The sequence below is a fragment of the Gymnoscopelus braueri genome (genome assembly GCF_963280865.1).
Source record: "Gymnoscopelus braueri genome assembly, chromosome: 21".
In the NCBI taxonomy this organism is placed as follows: Eukaryota; Metazoa; Chordata; class Actinopteri; order Myctophiformes; family Myctophidae; genus Gymnoscopelus; species Gymnoscopelus braueri.
The window spans coordinates 33,156,008-33,174,204 of record NC_137623.1 but is presented as its reverse complement, the minus strand read 5'-3'; the positions used below and the strand labels follow the sequence as shown (position 1 = coordinate 33,174,204).

General features: G+C 41.8%; 1 protein-coding gene across 1 annotated transcript in view; it reads left to right on the top strand.

Moving 5' to 3' along the window:
* The window catches only part of LOC308076967 (cadherin-12-like), a gene marked incomplete at both ends in the record, with an annotated part of 109,328 nt that overhangs the window by 32,766 nt on the left and 58,365 nt on the right, over positions 1-18,197 (top strand). Inside the window, 3 exons of the mRNA XM_080417492.1 lie at positions 1,113-1,232; positions 3,487-3,654; positions 11,652-11,839. Of these exons, the coding sequence (XP_080273618.1) occupies positions 1,113-1,232; positions 3,487-3,654; positions 11,652-11,839 (476 nt within the window). The remainder of the gene's footprint in view (positions 1-1,112; positions 1,233-3,486; positions 3,655-11,651; positions 11,840-18,197) is intronic.

Sequence of the window (18,197 nt, the reverse complement as noted above, 5' to 3'; positions counted from 1 at the left end):
CCATAGTTTCGAGTGGTTAAGCTGCTCTCTGAGTTGGCTCTGTACTTGGGACTGATTTTCTCCACCTACACCAACTCTCTTCGCCAAAAATAGGCGATCCACAAGCTGGCGGATCACCTATAATTGGCTAATGTTCGCCCCCTCAGAATATGGATGCTGGGGTTCAAGTGGTTAAGAGCGTTAAATGCTCACCCAATCTTTCTGTTGGTATCTCTCCTTCTCCACCCCTCTATCTTCTTTCTCTCTTTTGCTCTGTCTCTCTCTCTCTCTCTTGCTTTTTGGCCTAGTAGGTCAGGTATTTAATGGGATTGACTATGGGAGCTTTGGGACACTCGAGTTCCTGCCCAGCCGTCATCTTAGCAGTGCCAACTGCAAAACTGGGCTCTCATGGGTTCTTCGCAATGATGAACCCAGTTATTCTGGCTCAGAACACTGCCGTTTTTTTGGTCAATTTCCCGAAATCTAAAGTTTGTTTGTCAAAGTTCTGATACAATGGTGAGGATGCGGATTAAAAAAACGGTTGCATTCAGGATTGCCAGCTAGTTTAAAGGGAGATGAACCGTACGGACAACAAGTAATTACTGTCCCTATTATTGTGCGGGGGCTGGAAAGCTGCCATCTTGCTTCTATGCTCACCATGGCTCTTTGTTTTCTAAATGGTAACATTGCTTAATGAATTGGCCGGCAAAGGGAGCATTTTTTTTTGGCCTTGATTGATTTTTTCCCACCAACAGCCACATAATGTTACTAATATAAATTATATACAAAACATACCACAGGAAAGTACAAAAGCAATGATATACAAAACATACCACAGGAAAGTACAAAAGCTATTCTACTAAATATTATTGTCCTCTTACACTCCATTACCGGCCAATGCGGCCATACCTAACAGTCTTTCCACTTTGAATGCTAACCATTGTCTGAAAAGGGCTCACACAGGACGATGCTGCATTGATGTGATGCACAAAGAATTGGAAATGCAAGGATTTTTTTTCTTTCCCTTTTATCACATCTATACAGACTGCTGAGGAAACAAGTCATGACATGACACTAAACACAACCCTTTTGCCTCCCATTATCCCCCCCCCTCCCCACCCCCCAAATTTCAGGTACATACGTGACGCAAGTGACGGCTACGGATGCGGACGACCCGACGTACGGCAACAGCGCCAGGGTGGTGTACAGCATCCTCCACGGCCAGCCATACTTCTCTGTTGACCCGAAAACAGGTATTAACCCATTCAATCCGGGGAACGCATCTCTGTCATTTTAGATTTCTTTGGCTATTCAAAAATAGCAGATATACTATGAGCTTGTAGATCTGCTATTTTTTTTAAATCGTGAAAATGTGTGCAAATCTTTGAATATTTATATTTTTAAAGCTCATTTGTAACTAAAATCTTTGCTTCTGGGGGGTCCCTGGAACAAAATATTTTACAAATGTTTGCTAAAAAAAAATATATATTCAAACATTTGCCCAAAATGTTCACGATTTTTCAAAAATAGCAGATCTACAAGCTCGTGGCGTGGCACCGCAGCTATGAGCTTGTATATCTGCTATTTTATTTTTATTTTTTTAATAGCCAAAAGAAATCTAAAATGACAGAGATGCGTTCCCGGATTGAATGGGTTAAAAAAAAAAAAAAAAAGTGGGGAAAAGGAAGAGGGCAGAATGTGAATGAAGCACTTGACACTCAGCGACGCGTGCCTGGTTGGATTCTCTATTGGAAGTTTGTATTCATAAGCCAGCATTCCATGTGTTAGCGTGTGTCCAGGCAGCGAGTTGCCATCTCCCCAGTCAGTGACCTTCTGTACATTTGCTGCTAGGAGACTGCTGGCACATTCTCAGACTACGGCAACTAGAAACCCACCGCGGCGGCAGCGGCTAAATTGGCATATCATGGCTAGCAGCAATTTAGCTGCGGTGACATTCACAGAGGTTTTCAAAGGAAGCAATCATAAGAGAAAGAGAGGACTTCCAATTCCGACCAGAGATGTGCTCTGGCGTAGCTCCCCAGAGGGCGAGCCGTCTAGAAGATGGTCTGTCTGTCTGTCTGTCTGTCTGTCTGTCTGTCTGTCTGTCTGTCTGTCTGTCTGTCTGTCTGTCTGACTGACTGCACCATCAGTGCCACATTTCTTGTGCACGCTTCCAGTTGGTCACTGAGGTACCTCCCCTAATTTGTCTCGTCACATAATTATACTTTATGAAAAATGGTGGATCTCGAGATCCACATGATTAGATTTGTGTTTGTAGTGTGTTATACCATAGATGTTTTTGTTTGATGTATTGCTACAGTATACATTTGTTGTGAAATGGTGCTCTCTAACCATTAAAGGTGCCTAAACTAAGCTGAAGAACCAGTAGAGCAGGACCTCTAACAGACCCTCTAATAGGGGCTGAACAGGTTATTGGAATATATGATGGATGGATAGACGGATGGATAGATATAGGTATAGAGATTATTGTTATTCTTGCCATGAAAGAACAGGTTTGTAGATTTGCACACTGGGGCAGATCAAACACAATTTGATCGCCGTGTGGAGGACGAGGAACAAGTGGAGTAAGTGCGTTTGTGCGTGTGTGAATATGTGTGGGGGTGGTCTGGCTTGCAGGCCGTGCCTCCGCTGTCTCCCTCCACAGTTTTTTTTATAGCCGAGCAACCTCCTAATGACCTAGCTATTAATCTGCAGTACAAACGCTGTCTGATCCCGGGGCCTCTGATCCTCAAGTGAATCATTACGGTGCCTCCTCTACTGAATGTCAAGCGTCTCTGGGTTTGACGATGACCTCTGCGTGGCTCAGCAGTGCAGCGGTCAGGACTCCTTGATGCAGGTGGCCCTCGATCTCTGACTGGGCTCTGACGGCAAATTGGTCATTTTGTGTCGCTAAACATCTTCCAGGAGCATTATCCACTTAAATCCTCTAGACTTAGTTATAACTGGACCTGGGTGGGCTCTGTACTTGGACAGAGCCCAAGACAAACAGCAAGCTCACGACGAGTCGCGAGCTTGTGGATCACCTAATTTTTGGCTAATGTACACATGGTTAACCCATTAAGACCTGGGGCGCATCTGTCATTTTTAGATTTGAGCTAAAAAGCATTATTTTACACTTTGGCTATTAAAAAATAGCAGATAAACAAGCTCATAGCACGGCGAGTGTGCAAATCTTTGAATATATATTCTTTTAAAGCGAACATTTTTAACTCAAATCTTTGCTTCTGGGGGTCCCTGGCCAAATTCATATAGTTTTGGGGGTCCTTGACATGAAAAAGTTTGAGCACCACTGACATAGAAACATAAGTTTTTCAGAAAACTGTTGGGTTTTAGAAGACATTTGTAGAATCGGCTTCAGGTCTTAAAGGGTTAAGAGTGTTAATGCTCACCCGATCTCTCTGTTTGTATCTCTCTCTCTCTCTCTCTCTTTTTCTCTCTCTCTCTCATGTCACCTGCTTCCCCTCATCTCTCGGGCTGCTTGGTCAGGTGTCATAAAGACAGCCTTGCCCAACATGGACCGCGAGGTCAAGGAGCAGTACCAGGTGCTGATCCAGGCCAAGGACATGGGGGGTCAGCTGGGAGGGCTGGCGGGGACGACCACCATCAACATCACCCTGAGCGACGTCAACGACAACCCGCCCCGCTTCTCCAAAAGTGAGTGCCCATGATCTGTTTTTGTTTTTAGAATAGTTTTTGGGCTGTTATGCCTTTATTGATAGGACAGAAATGGGGAGAGAGAGATGGGGAGTGACAAACAGCAAAGGTCGCCGGGATCGGGTTTCGAACTCGTGACTCGCTGTCAGGCTGCATTGCAGCCTTGGTGCCCGGACCGCTACACCAGTGGCCCGGGCCCATGATCTGTTTTTGTTGGTAATTTATTTCTATCACCTAAAATCAGTGAGGTGAGGTGTTCTGAGGGAAGGAAAAATATGACTAATTAATAATAATAATAATAATAATAACTAGAAAATGTGCTCCTCGGAGCACAAGTCTCCGCCAGCAGACTATAGCAATTATATTATCATAGCAATAACTAATGAGATACAGTAGAGTAAAAGATATATATTTTAGTTAAATAAAAAGGTGTATGTTAAACAGAGCTAAGAATCATAAAGAAAGAATGAAATTAATCAGAGATTCTTAGCTCTGTTTAATTGAAGCAATGCTCTGTTTACATTGAAGCAATCTATCATATGGGAGTCGTCATAATTGACTGGTTTGTTCAAATACTTGTCTGTCTTCTTCATCTTCATTGTCTTGAACAGTTTCAGCAGTTGATTGGTGTGTTTGATCAGCTTTGGCCTTCTGCGCCTTTGTTTGACCAATGTTAGGTGTTCTCAGAGGGACACACACACGCACGGACGGGTGATTTGGACTAGAAGATACTGTTCCAATCAAGACTGATTGATCCTGTCTTACCTCGCTTCAAAAACGTAAACGGTTTTTTGAAGTGACACACCTATTTATAGAATTGTATTTCGTCATGCATTCCTCTAGCCAATCAAAGGCATTGGTGTCAACATATTAATACGTATTAAGATTTCGGTCTTGTTGTGGGATCAATTCAACTCTAGTCCTCTTCTGTGTTACTGTTGTAGATGAGTATGCTTTCTTAGCTTTGGCCTTCTGCGCCTTTGCTTGACCAATGTCAGGTGTTCTCAAAGGGACACACACACGCACGGACGGGTGATTTGGACTAGAAGATACTGTTCCAATCAAGACTGATTGATCCTGTCTTACCTCGCTTCAAAAACGTAAACGGCTTTTTGAAGTGACACACCTTTTTATTATAGGATTGTATTTCGTCATGCGTCCCTCTAGCCAATCAGAGACATTGATGTCAACATATTGACACGTATTAAGAGTTCGGCTTTGTTGTGGGATCATTTCAACTCTAGTCCTCTTCTACGTTACAATTGTAGATGAGTATGCTTTCTTAGCTTTGGCCTTCTGCGCCTTTGCTTGACCAATGTTAGGTGTTCTCAGAGGGAAACACACACGCACAGACGTGTGACTTGGACTTACTGAAGGTACTGTTCCAATCAAGTCTGATTGATCCTGTTTTACCTCACTTCAAAAAGTAGGGGCTTTTTGAAGTGACACACCTATTTATAGAATTTTATTTCGTCACACGTCCCTCTAGCCAATCAGAGGCATTGGTGTCAACAAATTGACACGTGTCACGTGGAGCTTGCCCAATGTTAGCTTGGCTAACAATGTTTGCTCACACAAAGCGAAAACATATTCTCCACCTTCGGCGGAGACAATAATAATAATAATAATGACAATAATAATGACAATAATAATGACAATGTTAACATTAAAGGAATATTGTATCACTCAATGATGTTTTGTTATTTATATTGTGTTCCAACATCATGGTAGCTGCAATATTCTGTCTCCCTGTGTGAACAGAATTGGTGCGGAAGTTACTACTGCAAAAAACTAAAACAAAGGGAAGGTACAATACAAAGAGAGGACTAAAGGTTTGATCCATTGTAAAGTATACACAATTGGTTGTATATCATAAGCGCCCGTGTGGCCCAGGGGTGAAGTAATGCGGTGCACCTGGGTTGCTGAGAGATCGAGCACAATTGACCAAGTTTGGCGATCTTTGTCGCTGCGCTTGTAACAGCAGTGGCAAACCACAGAAATGTGTGGCAAGGGCTGATTGGCGTAATGACAAAAAAATAAAAGAAGAAGGATAGGGTAAACATAGGGGTAGAAATTGGCCTCTCTAAATGTATTAAAAAATATTCTACAACTTTCAATAACGGGCAATTCTGCAAAGGGCAAACATGTGCATTCTGGCTACAGTGCATACCACTGTACTCAGCAGGTTGAAATGCTGTCATAAACGATAATGAAAATAAAATTATCATTTAGAATGTGCTCATTTAAATTGTAATGATATTGTGTTCACTCCAGTTTTTTTTCCCCCTTCATAATAACGTTGATAACTGTGTACTGGTTGCTACATCACATATTAGACAGCAAACACCATCCAATTACAAGGGTATCCATCAGTACCCCTCATTTGTAATTGCTTTTTATTATTTGTCATCATGCATTATTATCAGCAGAGGGACCTATTTATTTACGATGATTGCATCTCACTATCTGGGTAAATAAACGGAGGGTTTTGTCATTTCGCTCATTGGCTCACTTTTTGTATTAAGCATACCAAGGTTGTCAGGCAGAAACCTTGTATCATATTATTTTAATTAACCACATGAACCCTAGTGTATTCTTGGACTGTCATAATAGACAGTGAAAATAGCAAATATTAGTATAGTGCACAAACAATTATACCGGGTGTACAAGCTGTGAGCTTGTAGATCCGCTATTTCCAGAGCAAATATCTGATGCAGAGGGGGAAAAAATGAGGGGGCCAAGTACAGGAGTGGTTCGTGCCCTATTTTATACTTCGTATGACAGTGTTGTGCAAAACCATAGCAAAAGTTGCCGATCTCACAACGTGTCATAGTGTCATATATTGTGACCTTGCAATCTGTTTTTTTAAATATTTTCGTATTGAAAAGTATTAACACTTGGGTGTCTAAGCAGTCAGTTTTTAGATTTTGAAGCTGATTATCTTTGCTCATGAAGCTCTCGGAAGGTTCCCCTTCCATGACTTTTCCAAAATGTTCTGTTCAAATCATCAGTTTTTTTCCCCATCTGAAACGTTTTCCAAATATGAAATTAGGCATCATACCATCCCTGACGTTAATTAGCGGCAAAATAGACCGCTCTCACCCTTTCTCCCACCTGGAGACCGTCATTGTTCAAGTTAATGGGATCATTTGCATTTCACTGTCAGCTCGGAATCTGGCCAAGCGATTTCTCCGTCATGCGAGTGTCAACAATCTTCTGACTAATAATAATGTTATTAGTTTCTACCATTACTTTTCATGATTACTATCATGAAAAGTAATGGTTTTAGACTTTTTCCCGACCAACAGTGGCTTATGTTGAACATTTATCAGGCAGTGGCAGTAGGCAGCAGTATCAGTACGGCAGACAAGATTCGAGTCTGTGTACTAAAACCCTGTATCTCATCTCTTTTATTTTCATCTAAACCACTAAACAAGATTAATCGTGTTGTCTGGTTCCTGTACGGTCACGTAGCAAGGTACCCCCACCCCGAAACTTTCCGGTGCCTCTTCAGTGTACTTGTTCATCTGTGAAAGCACATTATATCGCACTCAGCACAAAAATTAGTCTGTGCAGGTTTTCTTCCGTATTCCAAAAGTGTATGAGGCAGACTTAGAGGGAAGCAACGTCGAAACAGTTGCCCTCGATTCCTCTTCTTCTTGGGTTGATTTCAGGAGCCACCGGGAGAGCCTCCGTGAATGTAAACATACAGGTAGACGGTACATGGCCTGTGTTTACCTCCTTTCCTCTTCTCTGCTTCTCCCTCTCTCTCTGTCCCTCATCTCTCTGCCTCTTACACTGAATCTCTCTGCAGTGGTGGAAAATTACATTACAAGTGCATTAAAGTACTGTACTTTACTTTAAGGCACTTTTATTTACTTCGAGAATTTCCATTTTTTTCAGTACTTTATATACTTCTCCAGTGCAGTGTTACCCCAGTACAATTACTTGAAAATTATAGTTACGAGTTACTTTTATAGATTTTAGTTTTGGTACTTACATTGTGATGCCAAGTTGCATCTACAAGCTTGTGTTGTGAGCTTGTAGATCGTCTATTTTTGTTACTTTTGTGTGACACTGTAATACGACAAGGTAGCAGTGGTGGAAAAAGTACTCGATGTTTTTTTCTTAAGTAAAATTATCAATACTCTGAAATACTCGGTTACAAGTAAAAGTCCGGAATTCAAAATTTACTTGAGTAAAGATACAAAAGTATTGGTATCAAAAATGTTCTTAAAGTACCAAAAGTAGACTGTACTCATTGTGCAGAATGTCCCGTTTCACAAGTTTTCAAATTTAGATTTAAAAACAATGTGTCGCATCACAACGCATTGTGAGCTTGTAGGTCAGCTGTTCTCAAATGGCTGAAGTGATTACTGTATGTATGTTTTGTAATAATAACTAAAGTTTTCAATCATTGTAGTGGAGTAAAAGTGCAATATTTGCCTCTGAGATGTAGTGGAGTAGAAGTAAAAGTACAGACAATCGGAAACACTCCTGTAAAGTACAAATACCTCAAAATTGTACTTAAGTACAGTACTTGAGTAAATGTACTTAGTTACTTTACACCACTGCAAGGTAGGGCAGTCATTTACAAGAAAACTCAACTAAAAGGTTTGGAGATACAAGGTTTACCGCCGCAGAGCAACGAAGCTGCACCCGCACACATGATCCGGCCCCATATGCACAACACAGAACTAATGACTCCTCAATGAGCAGATGCCTCAACTCTAACAACCTGCCATCTTCGGGGGGGTGACATGAGAGACGCAGAGAAATTTCCATCTCGTGTCAGGTTGCTGGTAATGAATGAATCTAATCTGCTGTTTGGATGCTTTCAAACGGGTTCTTATATGCCACACTGTTCCCGGGCTCTCTGCAGTGGGAGGATCAAATCCCATCGGCTGTCCAGCTGGTCTCAATTTCGATCCAATGGGCTGGCGCAGCCTCGATGCCCGCATACACCAAAACAGTCTAGATGTCCACCATTGTGCCGGTGCTCCAAGCACTCCCAAGGTATCATGTCTGCACCACTGGAGACCTGTCGCCCTCCCTTCTATTGACGGTAAATGCTTTGAGAGGTTGCTGAGACTACATCTGTTCCTTGCTACCTTGCCTTGCTGGACCCATGGCGATTTGCATACTGTTCAAAACAGATCCGCCATGTAATTGCAATGGCTCTTCACACCACCGTTGTGGACTAACAGCTCAACATCCAACACTATAGTTCCTGCCAAATTCAACACAATGCTCAGATACCTAGGCCTGCAATCAACCGTGTGCAGCTGGATACTGGACTTCACTGACAAGCTGCTACTAAGAGGTTAGAATGGGCAACATCAAATCAGACCCCTGACCCTTAACTCTTTAACTGCCAGAGTAAAAGTGTAATAGTGTCACCCCAGTGCCAGCGAAAAGTGTTTTTACCTACCTTTGAAAAAACATGGAATATTTTCCGTGATCGCTGTCCGCACGGAGCACGCGAGTCTCGGGGGGGGGGGGGGGGGGGGCGGAATATCCGCTCGCGATAATGCATTGCATAGCTGTAGCCTGTTGAATGTGCCTTGTTTTGGCCGTAACGCAAGAGGAACGCAGATATAGGCATTTTTCCACAGGAAATAAACAGGAAGTAACCAAGCCGTATTTTTTTTCTGACATCATCTGGCAGTGAAAGCATCATTCATAAGGTAACACCGCCATCTGGTGGAAAACCACTGAAAACGCCCAACTCGTCTGTGGCACTGTGGACCAGTACCATCCGACAAATTAGCTCATCCATGGCAGTCAAAGAGTTAATGCAGGTGCCCCTCAGGGTTGTATGCTGAGCCCTCTCCTATACTCCCTGTACACATAAGACTGCACAGCCTCACACAGCTCCTACTGTACGTCATCACCAAGTATGCTGACAACACGACAGTGATGGGCTGGATTGTCAAAAACGATGTGCATTGTGAGCTGGTAGATCGGCAACTTTTGCTATTCATCGTACACCAAAGTATATCAGGGTGGTTAAAACAAGAATCAGAACTGACATCAAAGACTTAACAAGGATCTGTTTCAAGTAATTAGCACAATTCCCTGTGGCTGACCTGCAGTCTGAGAAGACTGCTGCTGCAAATAATTTTCAATAACATGCCCTGCGGCGTGCGACAATAATAACATTCCTGGTCCCCTTTTGGTGGAGGCGGGGACTTTGGTAGCATTATGAGCTGCAGGAAGAAAGTGTGAGGGAAGAAATAGATTTTTCACTGAGCGGTGCAGTGAATACAGACCTGTGTGTGAGAACACACTCATCAGCTGGAATCAATGGTAGGTGAACCACAATAGGTTGCAAAACGCTAAGATTTTAATGATATGACATTAATATAAAAACTAAATCATGTACAACAATTATGATGACGCTTTGGAGATTTTCAAATGAGCCCTGATCCTGAACCACTGCACTACACAATGCATTCAGCTAAACCTTCCTTGAGCTCCTCAAGTATGCTCAACTCCCACAGTGATTCAAAATGGACTACTTTTTATGATAATGTAAACTTCTGTCTACATGCCTCAAGCACTAATTAAGTGCATGAAAATTAGCTGTTCATTTGATCATATTTCAAACCGTCCTCCAGAGGGGGAGGGCTGACACTATACATCTTAAACCATGGATTTTGAACGGTTTCGAAGATACATAGTATATGGCCACTGAAGTGCAGAGGCAATACGCTCAAATGCACTAAAATACTAGAGGCAATACGCTCAAATGCACTAAAATACTAATCTGCTTCAGACTCACAGAAAGTAGGTACTAACAGCAGGAGGAAGCCGTGTGCGCAGAGGCCGCCACTGGCATACAAGTCTCCCTCCGATTCAAACTCCAGCTTCCGTACCTCCAGCTAGAAGTCTCTGTGCAGTCTAGCTGTGCTTGGGCATATCGGCACATTTACCTCCATTTGTGCAATGTGCACCTTTGCATAAATTTGTGTATTCAGTGTTGTACATGTTTTTTTTTTTTTTTTTTTCACACAAGTAATTGTGTACGCCCTTATGATTTTAATGAGTATTTTCCTCTGATGGTAACTGTGCAGTGTTGAAATGTAGATTTCCCCAGGGTAGTTAATACCCTCACAAAAACATGTAGTAATCCTGGTCGCTATACCGCCTCCCCCATGACAGCCGGAGCGCCTGATGGAGGGGAAGGGAACTGGTTGGAATGAGTTCCTTCCACGCGCTACGTCCAACCAGGGAAACTCTCCCCTGTCAGGTGACAAGAAGGTCAGTTGGCTCTCATGCATTGAAGGAAGCATGAGCTCGGCCCTGGCCTCCCTAGGCTGTGGGGGACTGGTGTAGCGCTGGTGTAGGGCTGGTGTAGCGCCCAGGATCACTTAGGAAATTGGCACCGGGTGAAAAAAATGGGTTACAAAAATCGCGGGATAAAAATTGAGAAAAAAAAAAAAAGATTTCTTTATGTAAATATGTATACATTTATTTTTCCCTCCATTCATTTATTCATTATATATTCGCCCTTATGCTTTCTTTTTTTTTTGGGGGGGCTTTTTATGCCTTTATTATACATAGAACAGTAGGCTGACAGGATATGGGGAGAGAGATGGGGAATGACACGCAGCAATGGCCGTCGGGATCGGGACTCAAACCCGCGACGTGCTGTCGGGCTTACATTGTAGCCTAGGTGCCCGGACCGCTACGCCAGCGATCCGGGCGATGCCCTTATGTGTTTAATGAGCATTTTACCCTGACGGTTGATTTCATGGAGTTGATGGTGTCATGGGTCCAGTCAACTATATCTGTACTGTATGCTGTTTTTTCCCTACTTGCCTCTGTGTGTGGCTGGCTGGCCCCTTACAGTCTCCCTATTGGCCTTGTTACAATCTATCTCAATACATTAAACTGTCAGGAGAATGAACCCTCGTTTCCTTTTGGGGAATAACACAACAACAACAACACAAAGATAACAAATGAGTCCAATCTCCTCTCTGTTTGTGTTGCAGGTTTCTTTCACCTACGAGTTCCAGAGTCTTCGACGGTGGGGTCCGCCGTGGGCAGAATCAAAGCCCACGACTTGGACATCGGGAGAAATGCAGAGGTGGAGTACAGCATCGTGCCCGGTGACGGAGGCGTCATGTTTGACATTACCACCAACGAACACAACCAAGAGGGGATCATCCTTCTGAAAAGGGTACGAACCGGAAGCCCCGTTGTTATCCTGTTAAGTTACTCTTTCGTGGCTGTCAGGGTGGAAACCTTGTATGTCCATAACTGTTACTATTCAGAAAATGGGGGGGAAAAATAACCTGTGTTCCAAATGGATCCAATGTAGTTATTGTTTTAGTCACAAGCTCTTGTTTATACTTTTCAATGGTTCAATATGTATAAAACCCACACAGACACACTTTAACTATCACAAAAAAGTTATAAAAATAAATCGAAAGTAGCAATAATAGAATACTTAAGTGGTGCATGGATGGACTAATGGTGAAATGCTGTTAGGTGGAAACCTTATACGTCCAAAACAGGAAATGTATGTATAAATATTATTATCATAATAGTCACAAGCTCTTATTAGTACTTTTCCTTTGTTAAATATTCATAAAACCCAAAGACGGACACAGACTTAACAACTTTCAACCTGGCATCCCCTATTTTGGCCATGTCATTATAGGCGACAGTTTTAAAAACATGTGTGAAAGTTTCCCCGGTAGGACACAGCGTACCTCCATCAGGCGCCCCGGCTGACCAGGGGGAGGCAGTATAGAGACCAGGATTACTAAATGTTTTTTTGTGAGGGTACCTACCCTAGGGGACACGGGGAGAACATGCAAACTCCACACAGAAACGCCTTCTCGCCAACCCCACCTAGGGTATGGTATCTATGTATTATAGATCTGTAATGGACCGCTGGACAGTCTGGACCTAGGGCACAAGCTCATCTAGTCATCTAATCCTATAACCTGGGAACACCTGGTGGCTTAGAAAACCAGCAGCAGCCGTTGTACCCAGCAGTCAAAACGGAGAACCGCTACGGCAGACGCGGAACGCCTCTTATTAAAGTCGCGCTCCAACTATTATGAACATGGCGATAAACCGAGCAGACTACTAGCCCACCAATTGAAACAACAAGCCTCCTCCCGATTGATTTCCACCATTAAGGACTCTACTGGTAACCCTACCTCCGACCCAAACACCATTAACTCGATTTTCAAGACCTATTACACCTCACTCTACGAATCAGAATCACCGTCAGACTCCACAGTCATGTCTAACTTCCTTCAGAATCTAATCGTTCCCTCCATCGACCCTATCGCAGCTGACCACCTTGACACTTCTTTAACTTTGGTAGAAATTATAGCCTCAATAAAAACGATGCAAAATAACAAATCTCCCGGCCCTGACGGATTCTCTGTTGAGTTTTTTAAAAAATTTGTTAACAAACTAGCCCCTCTACTTATTTCTGTCTTTAACGAATCTTTAGAATCTGGTATATTGCCCCAAACTTTAACTCAGACTTCCATAGCTCTCCTATTAAAAAAGGACAAGGACCCCACCTCCTGTGCTTCCTACCGACCTCTGTCCTTACTGAACGTAGATGTAAAAATCTTGGCCAAAACCTTAGCAACCCGATTTGAATCGATCCTTCCGACCATCATATCGGAGGAGCAGAATGGTTTTATTAAGGGACGTCAATTGTTCTTTAATGTCCGCACCCTCTTTAACGTCATATATTCTGAACACTCCCCCTCAACAGCAGAAGTAGTCATCTCTCTCGACGCAGAGAAGGCCTTCGACCGTGTCGAATGGAAATATCTCTTTGCAGTGCTCCACAAATTTGGACTCGGAGACAGATTCATATCCTGGATCAAGCTTCTGTATACCTCTCCTCAAGCTAGCGTTCACACCAACGACACCTACTCTGACTACTTCACACTATCTCGTGGTTGTAAACAGGGATGTCCCCTATCTCCCTTGCTTTTCGCCGCGGCCATCGAACCCCTGTCAATAGCCCTAAGATCACTCCCGTCATTCTGTGGAGTCCGCCGTGCTGGCGTTGAGCTCAAACTATCACTATACGCGGACGACTTGCTTTTATACATATCAGACCCACTCACTAACATCCCGCCGATCCTGTCTCTACTGGACACATTCAGTTCCTTTTCAGGCTACAAAATAAACGTTCTTAAAAGTGAATGTTACCCCATAAATCCACCTGCTCTGTTACTCACACAATCTGAGATCCCCTTTAAACTCAGTCCATCAGGGTTTAGGTACTTGGGGATCAACACAACACGAACCTTAACCTCTCTTTACTCCGCCAACTATGCCCCTTTACTCACTCAACTCAAAGTAGACTTACAGAGGTGGAACTCATTGCCCTTATCATTGATAGGCAGAATCAACGTGGTCAAAATGAATGTCTTGCCCAGATTTCTGTTTCTGTTCCAGTGTATCCCCTTGTTTCTTCCCAAACATTTTTTTAAATCTGTGGATCAAATCATTACTAACTTCCTGTGGAATGGGAAGACACCTAGAGTGAGGAAATCCCTATTGCAACAATTCAAATTCAACGGTGGCCTTGTCTTACCCAATTTTATGCTCTATTACTGGTCAGCTCAGATCCAAAAACTGTCTTATTGGCTTTATTCCCCAGAGACTCTATGGTGCAGGCTTGAGGCGCTGCCAAGCTCCTCGCCTTCCCCTATGGCTCTTCTCTCCTCTACATTAACAATAAACCCCTCCAAAATTACACCCAACCCTGTTATACGCTCCACGCTTAAGATCTGGTTCCAATTCAGGCGCCATTTCAAATTGGTCTCCCCCTCCTCTTTGATGCCCTTAACGAGGAATCATTTATTTCCCTCGTCTTTTGAAGATGTTACTTACACTGCCTGGCAGAACAAAGGAATCAAATGCTTCAGAGACCTCTTTAAACACGGTACGTTCTATAGTTTTGCGGAGTTATCCTTAGACTTCAACTTACCCACATCGCATTTGTTCCGCTACTTTCAAATCCGACACTGTGTCTCCTCCCTTTTTCCCTCTTATCCTTCTCCCCCTCCCATTCAGAAATGGGAAGACCTCTTGACATTGAAACCCAACCAGATATCCCTCTTTTCTAACATATATGAGAAACTAATGTCCTTTGACTACCAACCGGCTGTCAAGGTCCGAGCGGCCTGGGAGCAGGAACTCGGTGTAGCCTTTACTAACCAGTGCTGGAATGAAGCCTTAAACAGAATAAGATCAAGTACTCCCTGTGCAAGACTAGAACTCATACAGTTTAAAGTACTTCACAGAGTTCACTACTCTAGATCCCGCCTATCCGAGATATACCCATCTATTACAGACCAATGCGAAAGATGCCATGCCTCCCCATGCAATCTGAGCCACATGTTCTTTCTCTGTCCTATACTTAACAAATTCTGGAGCGAACTTTTTGCCACCCTGTCAAAGGTTTTTGGCTTTGAAATACAGATAAATCCTTTCATAGCAATATTTGGGGTCTCAAGTGTCCCCCTCCAGGCAAATTCCACACAACTAGACATAATAGCCTTTACATCTCTCCTGGCAAGACGGCGCATTTTACTGCAATGGAAATCCTCCAAGGCCCCATCCATCTCTATGTGGCTAAAGGACGTCATGTCTTTTCTAAAATTGGAAAAGATTCGTTTCTCGGTGAACGGCACCCCTGCTAAATTTGCCCATAAGTGGAACCCTTTTATTGATTATTTCAATTCATTACAAACACTACCTTCTGACTGAATCCCCCCCCCCCTCTTTTCCCATCCCTTCATTCCTTGTCTTTATTTTATTTTTATTTATTTTTAAGGATGATTCTATTACTATCCTTTCCACTCATTATTTCCTTGCATATATATACATATATACATACATTTGTATTATTATTATTATTTATTTATTCATTTTTTTTTTTTTTATGTTATTTGTTGTATTATTACTCTCACTCACCTGTTCTGTTTTATTGTACATAAGTCTAAACCCTTATACCATGCAAATGTTCTATTACTATCATTATGTCCCCATGTATACAGAGATAAAGGGGGGGGAAAAAGCAAAAAAAAAAAGGGAATACAACTGTACCTATGTACCCATAATTATGTACTCTAATTTTTCCCTAATAAAAATATTAAACAAAAAAAAAAAAAAAAAAAAAACGGAGAACCGCTGGTAAAAGACTGCCAACTCTACGAAACCATTTTTAGCCGTAGTTTTGCTGAGCACACACTGGTGTTTACAGCGCCGTCCCGCTTCACAGCCATTCTTTCACACCTGGGAGCTGACCAGTACAACCACAGTGTTCTACTGTTGGCTATTCCCGGCGCTGCTATAGCAGTTAGGTGTTAAGTGTTCTCATCAGGATGCCCCGGCAGGATTCGTTGAAGAGCGCGACTGTAATTCATTTTCCCCAGAGTGGTGTAAATACAGAGTGGCGACAACAACGTTCACTACAGTGGACAATTTTTCTGTTTTTTTCTAACAGGCATTTCCGGATCACGGAGCTTTGGTTCAGTTCCCGGAAATTAGCCGTAAACAGCAGTAGAGTTTTAGCAGAACAGACAGTTTGTGGTGCACTTTTAAAAGCTTAGATAACAGCAACATTTTCATCATCCAAGTCAACAAGGTAACGCTGGCTTAAAATTGTGTCAACAAGGCAGGTAACATTAGCTGTTCACACTCAAATCTTAGCACGTTTAATACAAAAAAACATATTGATCTTGATTGATCTAAATCAAATCAATGCATTTATTGACTACAAATGTATGGAGTTACATTTGTGTCTTTATTAACCAAACAAAAGAAAAACATTTGAGAGAGAAAAAATATAAACAGAGCAAAGAATAGTTTTGAATGAAAACAAATTAAAACAGCAAGCGAAAAATAATAATTTGTAAGCAAAGGAAATTATATAAACAGAACAAAAAAATATTTTTAATTAAAACAAATTAAAAACGCAATCAAAAAAATATATTTGCAAGCAAAAAAATATAATATTTGAAAGAAAATAAAAAATAATTGAGAACAAAACTTTTAAAATTCAAGAGTAAAAAAATAAGGAAAAACGGTTTAAACTACATAAAACAAAATACTTAGTAAAATGTTTGGGTAATAAAATGTGTTGTGCTAAATAAAATGTTTTTAATGTTTTTTTTCCTCATTTGCGAATGAAAGTAGTTTTTTTCTGATTGCAAAATGCCTTCTCTCTCAAAACCTATGTCTTTGGTCTCAATTTTTTTTTTCTCTCTCTTGGATTTGTTTGTGTGAGGGGTTAAAGTTCAGAAGGCGGGTCCTACGCTGATAGATGTAAGACACCTCTCCATTGGTCACTTGGAGTCTGAGTGACAGCTCCCCCTTCCTTATGTAGCTTGTTGAATGCAGGGATGGAGGTGTGTTACGGCCAGCATGGTTTTTTGATTATTATTATTATTAGCAGTTTGCAAAAAAAACTAAAAAACATGAAAGTATAATGCAAGGTCAGCTAAGAGTATTTAAAACCTAAGAAAGATGACTTGTTTCCATTGGGGTCCTTTGTACTCAATTCATAGAGACATTTAATGACAGACAGATATACACTACTATGCAAAACATCATAAAAACAAAAACAAAAAAAATATGTACAGTAAACAGTTTGAGTAAACAGATTGATGGAATACTTTATTAACAGTAGGATACAGAGGTACAATTGTACAATGATTGTTATAAGGATAACACAAAAAGGCTTGTTTCCATTGTGGTCCTCTGGGACTGAGGTCAGAGCTCCATTCCAGCTCTGGACGCTACACTATTCATTTTAGGCTATTAGCAATTCAGATGATTCCCTAATGTTAGGTTTCTGTTCTACTTACAGTTTGTGATCTGTATTTAAAATTGTTGTATTGTTGTTACTGTTATAGTAGGCCAGTGGTTCCCAAACTTGGGATCGGGACCCTCAGAGGGGGTCCCCAGATTAGCTTAATGGGCAACATTGTTTTCTCTCTCAACAGTAAACAAACCAACCTATACAGTATAAGTGTATACAGGGTAACACATTTCTAAAGTGACAATTTAATGACTTTTAAGACCTTTTTAAGGCATTGTGCGCTTGAAGTTCGGCTATTTTCACAATATTTATCTGTGGAACTGAGTCAAACTAAATCTAATGCCTGGGTCAGGGTGGGTGGTCCCCACTTCAAGTATGATTATTTTGGGGGGTCCCCAGTTCAAATATGATTATTTTAGGGATTCACAGCCTCGGAACCCTTTGAAATTATAAAATAAAGCTACATTATTTTATGTTATATTTGTTATTCTAATTAAGGCAAGGCTGAAGTGACTGGCCTATTGGCCAGGCCCATTCCAGATAGACTGCTTTGGAAACGTTTCGTCTGATAGTGTGCTTCAGGCTGTGAATCCCTAAAATAATCATATTTGAACTGGGGACCCCCCAAAATAATCATACTTGAACTGGGGACCACCCACCCTGACAAGCACTTGAAATTGTAGGCATTAGATTTAGTTTGACTCGGTTCCACAGATAAATATTG